The following is an 18953-nucleotide window of genomic DNA, read 5'->3' as shown; positions in this document are numbered from 1 at the left end:
AAAAGGTACAATCTTTGTCTCTTGGAAAATTACAAAGGAATACTTTATTTTGCTTTGTTAACTAAACCCCACCCAATTACCTGATCTCCTCTGTAAGAGTGATAGGGTGACAAACACACTGACTTTTTGACTGGTATTGATTGAATAAGCAAGTGGCAGTAGATGTGTGATAAATAGGGTTGCCGGTCCTACTGCATTTCTCAGTGACATGCAGTACTTGGATGGTGCCATTTACTGGACTACATTGTTAATGTCACATGGACCCACAAATGACACCACTCATACTGCTTACCCAAAAGTGTTCACCTATATTGCACACACCCTCTCATGCTTTATGGGTTTAAAAAATAAAGCTATTTTTTTATTTATTTCTCTTGCCTGTAAGTGTGGGCTTCAAAGTGTCAAATGTACCACTTCCAATGCAGTTTTAATCTTCCTGGTAGCATCTCATCCCAGAGGTTTTAAAAATTATAAGAAGAGTGACTCATTATCGCATGAGTATGTATGTGAAGTTCTGGAAGTATTTTGATTTCAACTGCTCTTTCATAGAACCAGTAACAATATATGTAAACAATTGCAAAAACGTTCATACACATTTCTTCAACTTGTCATTGCCACATCAGTATTTATACTAGTAGCAAAGACGTAAACTTTTCCATTTTAACCTGCAAATTAATAATTTAATTAAATTTGAGCTGTTACTATTGGTAACTATATTACAGAGTATTTTTTTCATATGCACTTTCAGTAGTGTTAGCAAATATTTGGTTTTTGGTGGGCTGAATGATACTTTTATTGGACCCAAGATTTAGACCAAAACAAAGCTGTAAATGCAATATGTTAATTGAAAGGCAAAGTTACAAGTTTTGGGTTGCATTTCTTCTAGTTCTCAGTTATGAACAAAGAAGGCATATCAGAAGTAGGATCTTCTAAGCAATTTTTTCAAAAAAGAAAATGAACAAAGTATTTTCAATGTCTGTGAAGTTAGCTTTTTACAAAGACACAAATTTTTATGATATGCAGATTACACTAATGTAGTATCTTAGGCCTTTTGGCCCTTTTTGGGGCCTCTTCAGGTCAGAGAAATTACATTAATTTTTTTTAAAAGGAAAGAAGGACTTTCCCCACGTACACACCTTGTTATTCTTCATATAGCTTGAAAAAAGATAGACTTAAGTTATCACAATTAGTACTAGAACAGTAATTTTTGTTGGTAAAAGGTAGTGATAAAATGAAACTTTTCACAGCCAAATGTTCCAACAAGAGTTTATCCAAGATTCTGTATTCCAGCGCATCAGTAGGGAAGCAACATGGTTTAGTGGGACAAATTGTATCTTGGGTGGGAATGAGAGACTTCTACCATGTCTCTCAGATTTTCAGTCAGTTACATGGTGTAAACATACTGAACAGAAAAGAGTGTGATGTAAGAAATGGCTTTTTGGATCTCAAGTCATCATATGAAGATGCAGATTACAAAAGATTTAGCTGTGCCCCTTCCTGTGACTTTCAAGTCCTGCAAATGGACCTATTACAGCATTTCAACCTCCTCCTCTGAAAACCAGGTCTACTATGTTGCAATGTCTGGCAGAATTATTCTAAAAATCCATATGATTTGTGTTAGTGTAAGAATTGAAAATTAAGTAAAACAATAAAATAAAAAAAAAGGAGGCTTTTGTATTCTAAAAGTAGCAGAACAAAGTAAAGAAAGTAACCAAGCAGTTGAGTGTAAAGTGTTTTATCTTCTGTCTGCCTGTTAGTTGATCAATTGGTAATCGTGTTTCTCAGTTTAATGAAAGGTATATTATCATTGCCACTTATGCTTGTTTTCTGATCACTTTACGTAATCAGTTACTTCTTCATTGTTTCATCATGAGACATCCATGAAGTTGCAGTAAGTTTTATGAGGTATGACTCCTTTTTTCCACTCTTTCCTTCTGGACTCGGTAATGTACATTGTCTGGCCTACAGTGTGGAGTTAAGTAGTTCAGTACTCTGTCAGTTAGAGTCCTGAAAGCATAATTCTGACGTTCCTTTCATTTGAGTTTTGAATATAGTGCATATGCACTACAGGTTTCATTCCTTAATGCACTTCTGCAAACTTACTCTTGGTTTTTTTTACCAGGGTCAAAATTTGAGGAGGTTGGTTCTGAAATGCTGTCTGTTTTCACAGTCACTGCTGGGGCATGTCGAATGAGGGTGGTTTGTGCACACAAGCAGCTGGTTATGATTTTGTTGTTCCACTTCTGTCTTACTGTGTTTATTCGGTGTGCATGATTTTGACAGCTGTATGATTTAATCATATAGCTTCATAGACATGAAAAGTCAGTCCATAAATGTAATGATTCAGTATATGTATCTTTTTAGTTCTTACCAGCAATAATTTCAGTCCCATAAATAAGAGGGCAGTGCTTCCAATAGATGGGTGAGTGGGTGGTTGTCTTTGAGACTTTGGATGGGGATCATGTACTTTTTCACTATTTCAAGATGTCTTGTTTTAGTTTTGTATTTTTATTTCACAACATCAGTAAAATTCTGGTAACTGCAGTGGAAATACATTCACCATTACTGAAAAGCTATTTGGTTTTTTATCTACAGCTACATTACAGAAGTTTAAAGTACATGAAATATAAACATTTTACATAAAGGGTGAATGTAACACCAAGTTATCCATTGTCACAGAACACACAAAAGTAATCAGATGTTTTTAGGGCTTTCCCGGGTTTCACTGAATTTCACTAAAACACAGCATGGCAGTTTCTGTAGGAAGTTTCTTCTGCATGTCTTGGCTGTTTCTGTACGCTCTGGCTTCTCCTGTATGCTCCTTAGGATGTTAATCTCTGGTTAGCAAGTTCATCAATCTCTGTGAAAATTCAAGCTATTATCAGCTCTCATTCTCTAACTCTGAAATTACTTCCTTCTCCATTCGACTGTAGGAATTGTAGTAGGGATTGTTGACATTGTTTTGGGGATTTTGGGACAAAGATTAAAAAAAATTCCTTGTTTTAAAAGTTCTGTCAAATTTTTTTAATATAAATTTAAGTTAAATGTATGATAGATATTTATTTTTGGGATGGATTTGCAACAAGTAGGAACTGAGTCTTGTATGCTCTTATAAAATTAATTCAGCATTTGCTGGATTTACTGGTGTCTTTGATAAAAGTGCAATATATTACATAGTTGATAGTCCCGAGTGGTTTGCCCTAAAACTTGTTTCTCTGGTAAGCAGCTTGTGTATGTAGGTGTTCTCGAATACAGTACTAATCCTATCCCATTTTTTAGCAAGATCAGCATGTTTTGTGCTGTTTGTGAGTTTTCATACTCTAAAAAATGCCAAATAGAGTTGCATTGAAGTGTATTATCACACTAGAGTTTTCAGTTAAAAAAAAATGCTGAAAAATGACTGCAAAAATAATGGTGTTGCTAGGCAATTTGGTTCCCCCCCCTCTGTATCTGCTGGCCTAAGTAACAAAATATTGCAGCTTTTGACTCCTAGTTAAGCTAGAACCAGTCATGATAAGCAAAAAAAAAATAAAAATAAAAAGTGACACTTTTTTCTTTGTGTATGAATGACAGTTCTGACTTCCAGTTTTACTAGTCACTTTTCAGGATAGAAGGACCTTTTGAATATTTGAAAGTTAATTTTATCTCAAACTGGACCTCGAAACTTTGTGCTAACAGGAAACAGACATTGAACTTCCGTGTCTTGGTTTATTTGGTATACTGTCAGTTCACTAAGGATGTGAGAATGAAAAGCTACTGCAGAAACATAATGTTCCTCTCAAACAGGGGAACTCTTATTACATGTAATTTTGTTCAGTAAGTATTCATTATCTTAGTAAGGCCTTATTTGCAATGTAAAATGGTGTGTCTTAGATTGCATTTCGAAAGTACTAGTGTTACTTGCTTTGATTTTAATGTTAAATGTTGTGTGAGCATATTGATATTATTTTTGCATATTACACTTCATTTTTTATAGCTAGTCTAGAGTAAATTGCCACATTAAGTCATTGATACTTTCCAAAGATGGTATGGGAGTCTAACCTGCTAGTAATTTAAAAATGCTACCTAAGGAATTTAGCATCCAATTCTGCAGTCTAGAAACTATTAAAGTTAAGTATAGTTAGTGCTACATTGACTTTTTCAGTTTCTATCCCAGGGTATGATTTAAGTTGATATTTGAATACCAAGTTTTAGATTATCACGTTAGAGAATTTTGCATACTTTTAATGGTTCCTGTAAGTACTTTTTCTTGATGCTTCATATTGCTGCTGCTGCTTGTGCTTTTAACAGCTTTCTAACGCACTGTTTGCTATTATATAAGGTGGATTTTACAGCTGGTTCCATTTAAGCATTTGAATGAGGCCCAGATGGCCAAAGGTGTGCAGATCTCAGTGGAATGAGTGGATCACATGCACCTCCTCACTCTTGTGAATTTGGGCATAATTTTGGAAGGATTCGAAGACCTGAACTCTTCTAGTTTAACATTCTGATGTTATATGATAGCTTCAGTATTTAGAGGAAATAAAAGAAAGCTGGGATGTCTAGTGAGTAAGGCAGTAGTCAGAAGAAGCTATTCCTACATGTTTATGCTAGAATATTGTGATAATTTATTTATCAATATCTTTCTATTTTTGTATTTTTAATTTTTTGCACTCTTTTTCTGTTCTAATGGCTGCCCTTCGGGATAGGCTGACCTCTGCTCTCCGTATGACATCCTGCAGTCGGATATTCGTCACATTCGAAAGACTGTTGACACTCTGCTCGCCCTCGGGGAGAAACCCCCACAATCAACTTCTACTTTTCGCTCCTGGGATCTAATAGGCTTTTGTCTTTTCCACATACTTTTTATAGTCTTGATGTATATAACTTATCACTGGAATTTGCTAACAGCATAACCTGTTCACATGTGCACAAAAACTTTCTGCTTTGTCTCTGACAAATTACAGGTACTTAATTTCCTTCCTTTGCCTTACAAACTTCTCCCTTTCCCTTGCTTCCCTTCCTTGTAATATCTTTATTAATCTCTTAAAATAGGAGAGAGAAGGAGTAGCATCTTGAAGGCAAGTCCCATATCTTCTGTCCCCTCTAGCTCTAGTTTAAGAACTTATGTACCTCTATATAGTTTTTCTTCCATGTTGCCTAGACTACACACTAAATGGGTGAAAGCAGTGAAGCTACTCTTATTCCACTTTTGGGTGTAGGCTAGATGTGTATCACAAGCTAAACAGAACTAAGCCTCTCACTTATTGTGAAAATCCAAAAATGCTGCAGATATGGAAGCGACTGAGGTGGCACTTCAACAGATAATAGTATTTTCTGAGTTGGTGCCATTTATCTCTGCATATGTTTTGTTACAAGCACTTAGAGAACTACCTTTCAAATTATTGTTATTTTTTAATTCTTTATATTAACAAGAATATGGTAACTTTAGAGATTGTTGTTCTCTCTCCTGTTCTGATTAAATTCCATACTGGCATAATTACGTTTTCCTACTTACATTTTGGTTTTCTCCAGATTCCATAGAATATTCTTTTTCTTCTGCTGCACAAAGCAGTGTTGAACTGCTTTCAGACACTTGCTACATTACACCCCATTGATGACTGTAAGTTAGCAGTGGGTATGAGCAAGCCATAGAATGCAGGGACTTGGGAATGTTTCAGGATGAAGATCATATGGTACAGAGTGACACAGTAAGACAGACAGAATAAACTGTTAGACTCCTGTATCTGCCATTCTTGTGTGTGGCGTCAAGCAAGTCACATCACTATCTTCTTTGTTTCATCACCTGTGAAAATGCAGGCACTGTTTGTTTGTTTGTGTTTATAGCAAAGACAGTGTATCTCGGAAAACAGATCATCTGGGCAGACTCCAGCTGTTCTATCCTAGAAGGTTTTAAAGAAAAGGTTAGACATAGATTAGCCAGGAGGTGTTTTGGTATGTTTGAATTCTGCCTGTGATTGGACAACCAGACTAATGACCTCCATTTCCCTTCTAGTTCTGTGTTCTGTTCATCTACTGTAAAACTTCAAATAAGACGATTTTTTTTTTTGTTTTGCTCCTTATCGACATGAAATATACAAATGAAAATTGATTGAAAAATATAAACCTATAATGATATGACAGTATTGGCCTAGATGCTGTTGACTAAATTTGTAACTCAGTCTCAGGCTATCCTAACCAAAGGACCTCCGTTTTGTGTCTTGGTGATACATGCATTCACCTCTCACTGTCTAGTGTAAAATAAAATTACCTATAAACTTTTAGTGGATAACTAGCATAGGAACTTACATGTTACTGATTATTTTGACCATGTGGTTATGATTTAATGCTGCACTGTAAATATCCCCATTCCATAGATACTTGTAAAATTTTGTAAAAAACTTATAAGTGCAGTTCTATGCCTAGTTTCTGTGGCTCAGATATATATACACATATTTATACACAGACATATTTATACATATATAGTTTGAAATGTATAATTAGATATGTATTTTAGGATGAAAAAATTAATTTCAGACAATGGATAAATCAAATATATCAAAGGATTTAGTGTCTAGCAACTTCCACTGCATATCTATAACCAATCTTTTGTAAAGGGTGTCTGTCATCTGTGACCAGACAAGTTCAGTGAGCCCTTCTAAGCTCTTGAGAATTGGTACTAATTATTTGGGTGTGCAGCTATAGACTTGTGTCCTCATCCTGCACAGGACTGTCTTTTAACTGTGTGCCTGGTTTCGGTGATACCAATACCAGACACTTGTTTACTCAGAGTCAGAGCTTGACATTTAAGTTTCTACTTTCAGCAGATCTTTGTCTTGATATTGATTTTCTTGTTTTAACAATGTTGCTTTTCTGCTGAAACTGAGAAAGTGACATAAAGCTTGAATCAGTTCAGAATCTATTTAATTCTCTGTTAATAATCCAGTGTAGGTGATTGAGATAAAAGTGATGTGTTCTGTAGGGCTAAGATTTCACTACTGCTCCCGTAAGTGGTAAACAGGTCTCCTGTTGGTGCTGTGTGTTGTGCCCTTCTTATGTAGTGCTGAACTGCGTGCATGAATACATTTTTTGAAGTTAGAAAATCACGTATAGAAAGTTTTTGCTACCATCCTGTAGTACGCATCTGTCTCATTGTCTAATATCACGTCCGATTATCCACCGTAACCAATAACTTTCGGGTGGCAGGTAAGAGAAGGAGTAGATTAGTGTGTTTTGCATTTTCAGTGTGCAGAAATGGAAGTTCATGTCTTCATTCTTTTTTAATGTTTTATAGACACTGGGTTAGAAACTGAACTACTGTTGTGCCAGTGTAGACCAAATGAAATGTATCCCAGTCATAGTGACACATAACTCCAACACTTGTCCAAAGTTTAACTTTGCATATGCTTACCATGCAAACAGAGCTGTTGTTTAGTTACTTAGAGTACATTTTCTGTGTGTTCTCAGCTATGAGAGTATACAGTAATTAAAGTGTAATATTACAAGCACTTTCTTGTAGTTAGAGATGGTGAAGCTGTCTTGAACAAGACTCTGACAAACAAACAATGAACATGCTTCATGGCAAGCACAGCTGTGCTACCATACATGTACCTTATCCAGTTTTGTATATTTTCGGGTTGTTACTGATTACACTTCCAAATATATATAAATCTTACAGGGAAAGAAATAGTGAAATATGCCCTTACATTTTCTAAATGTGAATATAGTAAAGTTTCTCAAAATATATTTCAGATATAATGAAAACATGAAAATCTGTGTGATCATCCCTGAAGCCAGTAATTCTTCCACTAAGTGGGGAAGTGGAAACTAAAACATAGATGTAGCTCATTAATTTACTCTAATGGGTTCTTTGTTAAATTCAGAGTCCTGTTTCTGTGCTGCTGTTCCTGTGGCTTCAGTACTTGGGAAGTAAACAGTTCGACTGATTGGTGGTTCTTCACCTTTGAAAGATCCCACTGTGGTGACATTCAGTTATATACAATTGGTACTTACTGCTCACAGCCAGTCACATAATTAAGTTGATCACCTGGAGTTTAAAAAAACCTGTGCACTGTAGTTCACCCACATATTCATTAATAACATTAATTATATTTGCTGCTCTGTTTCTTTTTCCATTCAGTTTTTTTCCATTGCAATGATCATCAGAGATTTTCAAGCCATGATTTCTTAATAAATTGGTTTCCAATCTGCACTGTATCCATCATACTGATTGCTCTTTTATCCCGTGGAGGTCATCTCATTCATACTGCGATAAAGTAATAAATACAACTTGTAGTGGATATACTTGCAGGTAAAATGTGTTTGCACTGGATTAAAAGTGGTATTTTGATGTGAGGATTTGGCTTTCTTTTTCCTTGAGCTAGAAAAAAGATAAATATTTTCAAGTGTACTGTAATGCAGTGTAGTAGTCCTTCACATGCTTCTTGCTTGTATATTAGCAAGTTTTTACAGCTGATAGCTGTACATAGATCCCATTACATTCCTAATAAGTTTTCTGAAAGTTATGCTTAATGTGAATGGGGATTGAATTAGATCTGAGCAAATATGCAGTACAGTTTTCTACTTGATATACATTAATGAGTTTCCAAAGTATTGCTATATCAGTTTTTAAAAAAAAAAAAAAAAATTACTCCTGTCACCCACCCCCCCCCCAAAAAAAACCCGAAACAAACCAAAAGCCAAACAAACCAAAAGAAGGGTCATATATGAAGGCTGAGATAAAAATAGTACAGCTGGGCTTGTGAACCTTTGCCATTTCCTTCATTTCTAGCACATAAGCTGCGTTATGCAGAAAGAGTGGTAGAAAAATACTTTATGGTAATGAAGCATTCTACTTTGATGGTACAAAACACTCATTTCATCATTTTGTCTCTTAGAATTAAATGTATAAGGATATGGTATAATTGGTATTTCCCCTTAAGTATTCATTTTCTCGTACTGTTTCATGTGTGTCTGTCTTTATTAAGATTTTTGTTCCTTGTGGTTTCAGGGCACTGTTTTCTAAGCATGTTAGAATGAAACTGTGAGGCATTTTTGTAAAATATAGGGTCTACTTTTAAAATTTTATTGTTTAGGGCTAGAATTTATAAAGACTCTGAAGCCCACCATCTATAGTTACAGTTCTGTAAATATTTGCAATTTATTGAGTGATCAGAAAATGCATATAGCTAGACATCTAACTGGCTATGCCTCTAAATACAGAATTGCAGCTGTAGTACTGAAGATCTAAGGGTTTGGGTTTTTTTTTCCTTTGTCAAATCTGACCATAAATGAACACTTTAGAAAATATACTAATCTTTCCATTGGAAATTAAAAGAAAAAAATGCAATATGCCTATGGCCTGAATTACTGTGCTTTTTTAATCTTCTGCTGTTTTCTTTTGTACTTCAAATGGTACCTTCAGAGCATTTGGACACACACAGATATCAACAGTAATAGTTGAAAAATATATAAAAAGACATAATTTCAAATTTCCTTATATGAAAAAATAAATATTTGCTATAGCTTTTTTAACTCTTTAGAAAGAAAACTGACCTTGACCTAACAAAATGTCAAAAGTTTTGTATGTTGGATATAAGTTTGCTTAAATGTAATGCCCTGATGTTTCTTTTAGTGACTTCCCATTTCAGAATAGTTGGCTCCAAACATGAAATGATGGGTGTTACATGAACTTAGTTTTTTTTAAATTTGTGCTTGGAGAAATTGCACATTCCACTATTGCACTTTTTTATGAGTATTTTATTTTTCCCCTGTAGATCTGAAATCACATATTCTACAAATACAGGGAAGAAAGATGTTGCCAAATTGTAGAATGCCATTTCTCTTTATTTTTACTGACAAATACAGTTGGGCCCTGCTGTTATTATCATGTGGTCATTTTACTACTTGCCCATCTGATATTATGGCAGCAATGTCTTTTTTGATAAATACTGTATCTGAATTGCCAAGGTGCTTGCCCTACCATAAACTAATTCTAACAGTTGTCATGACTTTGAAGTCATGTGGTGTCAACAAAAATAGATGTATCTGTGGAGTGTGTCACGTATCCTTGTGGGATTAGTGTCCTTGTGTATTCCTGGCTTTTTTCTGCGCTGTCTAATTCATACACTTTGTTCCAGGATTAGAAACTTGCTCTGGCAAGCACATACATGTGTGTATGTTAGTGGATACACCTGTTGTACTGTCTCTTTGTGTTGCTTTGTGATTCAACCTCCTGGCTGCTGCCTCCTTTTTGTGCACTTTTTAATATTTTTGCCATCAGGAGGGGTTTGTTCTTCTGCTTCGTGTTGAGTCTGAAAACTCAGCCATTCAGAATGGCTATGTGTCTGTAGAAAGTGGTTTGCTTGCAACAAGTATATAAGTTCCTTTGTTTTCTTAGGGAGAAAAAAAAAATAAATATATTAGAACTTCATTTTTATAGTAGATAGAGAAGGGAAATATTTGTGCTGGTATGAGTGGAGTGGCAGCCCTTTCCACCACAATTGTTCTAAAAGACTTTTAGGCTGGTCTTGAGAATTAGTCGCCAGTTCTTCTGTCTGTTTTTCTGGGGTTTGTTCAGTAATGGTTTCAAGAGGGATGTTTTTAGAGAGACAAGACATACTTCTGTGTTGAAGTGTTATGGATCTGAATCTATTGTGAAAAGGACAAATATCTTATCAAAGGTTGAGAGAAGTGGGTACAGCTGAATCATGGACGAGTTCTCCTCTTGCTTGGTCAGGCATATTGCCTCAAAATGCCAAGATTTAAGAAAAGTTTTGAAATCTTTATGGCTTGCAGTTTCACAGCTCTGCTGTCAGTGGTTTCCAGAACGCAGTTTTAGTGGATTAGAGAGTGAGGCAGAGCATGGAAAATGGACTGTGCTGCAGGGAAAATGGCTGAACCTTAGTACAGAGACACCTGGGATCTTGGCCCAAAGTAACTGCTCTTGGTGTGCTCTGGATTCCATCCTTGGCAGGATTTGATTTTTCTTATTCTGAGAAGTAAATATATGATTCATAAAAGTATGTGAGGCAGGATTGATGAAAGCCTTTTACAAAGTTTTGAAGATAGTGGTTAGGGCTTAGATCATGGCTGGGCTTTGCAAACGAAGATTTGGGAAGGGCTCTACCCACGTTTGTTACAAGCACACTGGTGGCTAAAAAGGCCAATAGGAGATAGACATGTCCGGTTGCAAAAGGCACAGCAGGAAGACTCCTTAGATAAGAGAATTGATTTATGACACATTAAGATGAAGTTTGTTGTATTTAGAAGATGGTGTCCCGTCTCATTGTCAAGTTTGGAAAGTTCATCATAGCCACGTGTTTGGCTGCAGAGTTACAAAACATTAGCCAAGTTCCACCTGCTTCATAAGAGAAGGCTGGCAATTATATGTTTCAAGCATTGGCGAAGAATGATGTATAGTATAAAATGTTACATGCTGGGAAACTTCTCACTCCTAGAACAAAGTCCTATTTTTTTATAGAGCTCCTAGAACAGCTTTCCTAATGGGAGTATGTATCTTGTAAATACAGCAGTGGGAGACAGGTTACTTTATACAAACTAAATTATTTAAAAGAATTAGATAATGCATTGTCTTTTAAAAGAGAAAAATCTTATTGCATGGAGGTTTTATATGAAATAGTGCATGCATTCCTTTATGCTTTTAGTGAAAATGTGCTTATAAACAAACTACAAAATTCCTAGCAAGAGGACATGACAGAAAGGTTCTCTAAGTGCTAGAAGGTGACACAAAAATGGTGAGCTTAGAATTTTTTTATAAGGCAAGCATTCTTAACTGTGGTGCTTTAAGCAAATCTGACTTCAACAGAAAAATGTATAATATTTTCAAGCATAAATATCTAGCAAGGTAGGTTGTTTCAGGGCTAGATTTTTGGATTCAGTCCCTACCCTTCAGCCTTGCAGTACTAATCCCTCAGTTTTCAGATATTGGATTCAGTAGGCTTTATTATTTAATGCCTTTTGTCTAGCATGGAAGACTAATGAAATATTGGCATGCTAAGGGCCACCAAATCTGTGGAACAAGACTCGACTGTGCAAGGTCAATGAAAAGAAGTAGAAGAGAGTAGAAAGAATACCATTTTACTTCAGGTGTCTGATTTGCATTCTCAAATAGGTTGTTTTTTTTTTTAATTATCCAAGTTAGAGCATTGTAGATTTTTATATGAACTATGTCCCAAGACATTAGATTGGCAACATGTCTAGTAGAAATCACACATCTGAAGTAGAAATATTTGGAGGGTTTTTTCCCCCCTTTTTATTTCATATCACTGTCTCTACCTTCTCTTGTACGTTCTCCAGTGCTAACCAGGTATCAGTTTAGGAGTTTGTATCCTAAAATATATTTATATATTTCTCTTGAAAAGGTACCTTTTTTACAGAGGAATAAAATTTGGGGAGAACCATCTCTGACAGCTTGCAGGTCAATATTTCAGTCAGAAGAACAAACAAGAATGAACTGCAGAACTCAGTGTCTTAATAGGCAATTTAGGGCAGGTTTGAAATGGAAATGCGACTGATGACCTGGAAGGACTGCAAGATGGGGGTAGTAGGAGCAGGAGGCATTTGCCACAACTGTTTGGTCAATGTGAATCTGAATCCACAAACTCAATTGAAGTGGGAACACAGCATTAGCAGATCATCAGAATGTTAGAGCATCTTCCCTATGGGGAAATGTGTGTTGTCCATCTCCTGCAGACCTACTCAGCCAAGTTCCTTGAAGATTAACTGTTTAAAGTTGTTTCTTGGGTCATAAAAAAACTCTCAAACATAAAATACTAAAACAAAGTAGTAAAATGTAAATAGAATACAGATAAATTACAGTTACCAATATCAGATGCCATGATTTTGAATGAAGTCTGACTGTCTCTCATTTTTAGGTTTCATAGTTAATAGGAAAGTTTTTTTTCTCCCATTGAGGCTGGAGTGGGGTGTGAAGAACTTCACCAAAAATTTAAGCAAGCTGAATGTTGGTTATGGATAAAGGAAATAATCATTAACGAAAGAAAGTCATAAATATCAGAAGCAGTGCAACAGCTGTTTAATACTGGTACTTTTTTGATGGAGTTGTGGCCCACTGAGGGAAATTTCCCTGAGCAAGGACTGGACAACAATGGAAGCAGACAAAAACTATTAATCATAGGTGCATAACATAGTACAAACTGTATGAATTGTACTTGTGCATCCCAGTTCAATCATTTCATGTATTATATTTAGTTTTAAGGGTCCTAGGAGTCAGGGAAGGGACTAGAGCTGAAAAAATGTGTAATGAGAAGAGAGGTTGAAAAGATTAGTGATATTTAAATTGAACAAATAATCAGTATGAGGAAGTGTGGGAAAAGGACATGAATTGTATAAAGATAAAATAAGGGAGCCTTAGTTAACATTACAGAAGCAAGAATAATATTCAGTAGAAGACAAGCAATTAATTAAAATAGGATTTGAAATGCATCAGTAATTTTAAAAGCTAAAAGTTTATTGAATAGCTAATAGTGAGAATATCAATAGTGAGAATATCAGAACAACTGTCTCTTTCCAAAAAATCGGTATCCCATGTCTGCTGATGGTCATGTATGGATGCGTAGGAAAGGAGCGCAAGGTTAGATCATGTAGATCATTTTTTCAAGTTTTTCAACTTAAACTTTCAACTTAAAGTTTCTCAAGCTTAAAGCAATCTGACATGCAGTTGAGCAGACACTGTTTCCATGTGTTTGTGTTTAACACTTTTTTGGGGTTTTATCTATCCGTATATTTTGTCATCCCACTTATGCTTTTGGCTTTCATGTTGTGGCAATGAGTGTCACGGTTGTGATTATGGTTTATGTGATGCAGTCTAGCTTTTCCATTTATTTATTTATTATAAACCTGCTGCCTGATTTCATAATTTCATTGATTTCATTAACAAGAATACCCAGTTACATTAAGAAAAACAACTTTTTAAAGAGAGGGCCAGTCATGACTCAAGGCTGCTTCTCTAAGCAAGGCTTTCTCTAATTATTCACTGGTGAGTGTCTTGTTCCCTGTAGGAGATACAGTATTTACTGCTTGACTGTCGTCTGGTATAACAGCTTCTGTGGACAGCCAGTAGGTTTCATCCTGGCTATGATTGCTGTGTCCTTGTGGTGAATAAAGTTGATTCCTGGATATTTCTAATACAGTGGTAATACTTGGAATGAAACACTTCGCCCATTGAATGCACAACATTGCACACACTTTTCTGTAAATACTAGTGCATAGCTTTCAAGGTGCATATCCTGAGACCAAGCCCTACCTCTCTAGAGCCCAGTGGTAGAATGTTTTTTGACAGAACCTGCCTTCTGTCCCCAGACTCACACACATGTAGTAACAAGGGTAATGCTGTGTTATCTTGCGTTGTAGGCGAAAGTTCGATGTGTGCTTGCTGGCCCTCGCCTTAGTTAATGTGTTTACATGCTGTAATGACCACAGAACAGGTTGGTTTCTGAGGCCCAGAATATAGCAGATCTCTCACTGACTCATAGGTGTAATGAAAGCAAAATCAGAAACTTTCTGTCATTAAAAATAGGAAATGGTTCCTGCTTGCTGGGCTTTGTGTTCCAAATGTGATCATGTAAAGCAAGGGTTTGCAGTACGTATTGAGTATCCTAATCTTTACTCCTCTGTTGTTTTTTTTTCTAGGAAAAGCTCTGCCTACCACATCACATCCTAGAAGAAAAGGGCTTGGTAAAAGTGAGCATAACAGTTCAAGCATTGCTAGATGTAACCACAGTGAAACAAGCTTTATTCACATGAAACTACTCTCTCTGCTGTTACCAGCTCCACTGTGCCATGAAAGAATCAAAAAACTGCCCGTCTGTTCAAACTGCATTGAAAAAAACCCCAATACTCCAAGAGTATTCTTACACTTTAAATTTTAAAACCATGTTTCAGACTGTACGTATGTGTCAAACTACAGAGCAGAAACGAAACAGAAACATTTTCTAGAAGAAGTTGGCGCTTCACTGCTTTTACACGTCACTTTGTACAGTACTTACTAAAACAACCACCTCTCTGCCACTTAAAAATGTGTGGAGCACACAGCTGTCTTGCAGCAAGATACCTTCGTATTATTAAACTAAGAATCGCTGTAATCATTTGGGGGGAGGGAGAAGGGAGAGTAAATCAGACTGCTACCATGGTAGGTTTTTCTGCAGTTGCGTCAGGCTATTGCCTTTTAAAAAAATCCAGACATAAAATATTTATATAAATATTATTTATTAGTGAGTTGTTATTCATCCTTTGGATGCAGAATGTAAATTAGGAAACTGTATTTTATTACTGCTTTTTTTGTGGTTAAACACTTTATTTTAATATAAATACTTAGTTATTTTTTATTCTACTTGGTGTGCAGTAGCTCTAGATCTTCGTAAATTGTATTTTCTAACGTAAGATAAAAAAAAGCAAACAATAGGTGCTTTTAATAAAAGAACAGCTAGCTGGAATGGAATTCTTTATTTCTTCAATCTGTGGAACATTGGTAAAAAATTCCATTCTGCCTTCCACTGAGTTTCCTACATTCCAGTAGCACTTCTCCCCTCACTCCACTAAATCGGCTGAAACTGAGAGCACACCCATTTTATTTGTATATAGATGTTTAAAAACAAACAAAAAAAGGAAATATGTAAACTTGAACAATAAATGTGAACAAATATTTTTGATTGCTTATTTTACTATGCACAAGACATTTAACTTTTGCCACAACAAAATGAATGATGTGCATTAGGATCATGTGTCTTGAAATATAATTTTGCACTGTAACTCGATTTCTTTTAAACACTACAGCACTACAGAACAAGTACAAAAAAATAGCACACGAGACCATTAACAAGATTTACCAGGTAGCCAAAAAATTAATTTGTTTTCTTCAGTGACTCCTTCAAGAGGAGATAAAATGACTAAAATTGCCAAAGGTAGTCTCAAAGATGGGATCTTCCAGATCTAACCCACTGCTGGGTACAGTGCTTCTCTTTAAGAGTCTCTGCAGAATTAAGCACAATGTTCTGTAGTGCATGTTTGCAGGATCAGACCTCTAATCCCACATCAGCAATAGGAAATAAGGAAGATTCTTCTTCTTTTCACCACTTTATGTTTTTTGAAGAGATTTTAAAAAGCATAGTTTATTACTAAGACATCATGCATTTTAGATTAAAAAGATCCAGCACAGCAATTCTTACAGTATCTGGAACATCCATTTTTCTTTCATACGAGAGGCCAGTGATGGGACTTGGGCAAGCAGGATGGGGAAGCTGCACGTGGTGAAAGGCGAACTGGTGGGGGGCACACAAGCAGGTAGTTGGAAATGCAGAGTGGCAAAAAAAGAGGCAATGTCTTGGGAGGGATTAAACACTTAAGCAAGAGCATGTGGAGAGAACTATCATGTAAAGACTTTTGTGAAGAATGATACACACTTGTCACTACCACATATCCAGGCAGTTTCATGCCCGTTCACAAACACTGCATTCAAACCCACCACTGTTCCAATGGCAGATTTCTAATGGCTCACATGGTATTTGAAGGCAGACCACGTGCTTTGATACCACAGATTGCTGCCATGCTGGTGTGTGGTGACAGCAATGTGTTAGGAGGAGGAAAGTGGGCTTACAGACAATGAGACATCCAGTATGCATGGCATATCCAGTTACTTCAACCAAAGCAAAAGCATTAATTTTATAGAGGGAACATTGACTTAAATTGTAATTTTGATTGGCAGCTAACTTATTGTTTCCTTTAAAATGTACTGTGCACTTTAACACTAAATGAAAATGTATTTTAATATTTTACAGAGCTGCACAAATATCTGTTTTGTCAAAAGCTAAAGCAATGTAAAGAAAATTAAGTTTTCAAGTCAGAGTTTATCAAATTTTAAAAGCATTCAAGGATGGAGTATAAAAATAGGAATATTGGTTTCTGCAGCTTGAGGAATAAAATGCAGGTTTCCTGAGTATTTTTTTACAATGTATATATGTCAACATGAAGCTTTGTAATTATTATTTTGACAAATCTTGTTTTTTCATAATTAAAATTTGGTTTTCTTCTGATAGTGTCTTTCCGTATTTGCTTGAAGTTGGCTGTAAATAAATAGCTCTAAATATTTTGTAATACAGCTTTTTTTATGCAGTCTTAACCTGTATGGCTAAAAAGAGAATCTTCATGAACCTTTGTACAATATTTATATGTGCAATAAAACATGCATGGCAAATCTATAATATCCTACGCAGTGAACATAATGTATATAGAAAATCTTTACTGTAGTTACAATTAAACTATATTATTTGCAGAAAGCCTTTAATGACTATCCCCTGTGATTGATGGTTTCTTGCGAGAGATGGTATTTGGAGAGCTTAACATTGGGAATGATGGGTTTGGGGATGGAAAAGGTGATGATGTGATGCAAATAAAGGAATTTTGCAGCTAAACTAGGAATAGGATCCAGCTGGTAACTGTTATGTAACTGCAGATGTGGTTCCTGCACCTTTGCTGCTCCTGTTGTTAAGGTCTCCTGCCGGTCCTTTAGTGACAGTGAATTATCTGCCCTCTGCTTCCAGGGCTGGGTGGGCTCAGGGAGACTCCTTCAGTTTGTTCCTGCTCACATTGATGTATTAGTTGTTCATTTTACTGCTTCCACTTCTCTGCACAGGGCAGTTTTTTCTCCTCCTTCCCCTCCTCCTGAAATGTAGAGATTATTCTGCAGACTTCTGCTTTAGCAAACAAAATCTGGGTTTATTCTGGCTAATTTTATCTGGCTAATTCTTTTATTCTACTGAATCTGAGCAATAGTGCAGTAACACCTTCAGACCTGGGGATAACCCAGTGCACCAGGGCTGTGCTGAGCTGCTTTGTGCTGCCCCTGTCTGCAGAAATAAGTAGTAGGTACTGCTGCTTGTAGGTAGGACACACATACAGCCTTCTCTTTCCCATGCAGGTTTCTGAAGTCTCCCAAGTACAGATTGTGCTAGATTCTCATTTCTCTAATGAAGTATCTTTACCTTAACTAGGTGATTTCATGGCTGTATTTTTTCACATTCGGTAGTGGATTTGGGAAGGAGAGAATCTTTCTGCAGTAATCTCCTTTTGGACTTGTATATTCCTAGCCTTCAGAGCTCACCTCACAAATAAGTAGATGCAACACTGATAAAAGTCATTACATAATTTAAGCCTGTCACCAGCAGAGAAATGTAAGTTCCCAGCATCAGACTCCCTGTAGCCCAGAATCTAGAAGAGGCCAGAGACACAGAAGAGCATTCAGCACTGCTTAAAAAAGGCAACTGATCCTACATCTATCCTACTATTTCCTCCTATTCCTCTGGTGAGTCAAGGTTTGAGCAATGATTCAGGTCCTACTGAACTATGAGAAAGCAGTTTACAAGTGATTACTCGAACATATGATAAACAGCTCACTGGAACAATCTGTGTTCTTGTCCAAGGTAGCTGGCAAAATTATACCACTGGGAACTATTTTAGATCTACAACTGTCAGGCCTACATTCTGCCATCTTTTGTACAATAAGCACACACACTTTCAACAATGACATATGAGATCATCTAGACAGAAATTGCTTTTTTCAGATCTATTTAGTAGTTCCCTGTCAGTCCTGGTAAATCTAAGGAACACAGCATAAGCCTTTCCCACTCAGCAATAATCAAAGGAGTGGAGAAAATAACCCTCCTTTACTACAGACTGCTTCCTTCACGTGGTTTATAAGAGGTCTTTTCTTTTAAGTATCATCCATTAAATACTCCAGATCATCTGTTTGATGTCGTAATGCACAGGACAGTAACCCACTGTGCACAGAAAGCTTCCGTCTGTATTCTCCACCAGACTTTGTCTTTGGAATATATTCAGACAGGCCAAGGAAAAATAAACCTACCACTTCAGATTAATTAAGTAGCTTGATTAGTTATGCCGCTAATGACTTCCTTCACCATTAAGGGATGAGGTGA

General features: G+C 36.2%; 1 protein-coding gene across 7 annotated transcripts in view; it reads left to right on the top strand.

The window, feature by feature from the left end:
• The window catches only part of LRCH1 (leucine rich repeats and calponin homology domain containing 1), a 114016-nt gene extending 96722 nt beyond the window's left edge, over positions 1 to 17294 (top strand). For 4 of the 7 annotated variants that reach the window (XM_051778693.1, XM_051778695.1, XM_051778697.1 and 1 more), the window contains one exon: positions 4689 to 14645. In XM_051778693.1, coding sequence (XP_051634653.1) covers positions 4689 to 4895 — 207 coding nt within the window. In that variant the 3' untranslated portion in view covers positions 4896 to 14645. The other 3 variants (XM_051778696.1, XM_051778700.1, XR_007902980.1) reach the window with 2 other exon arrangements.
• The last annotated feature ends 1659 nt before the right edge of the window (positions 17295 to 18953 follow it).

The sequence above is a fragment of the Manacus candei genome, unplaced genomic scaffold (assembly GCF_025592945.1).
Source record: "Manacus candei isolate 608988 ecotype Guabito, Panama unplaced genomic scaffold, ASM2559294v1 h1tg000014l, whole genome shotgun sequence".
NCBI lineage: Eukaryota > Metazoa > Chordata > Aves > Passeriformes > Pipridae > Manacus > Manacus candei.
This window is presented reverse-complemented; position numbering and strand designations above follow the sequence as displayed.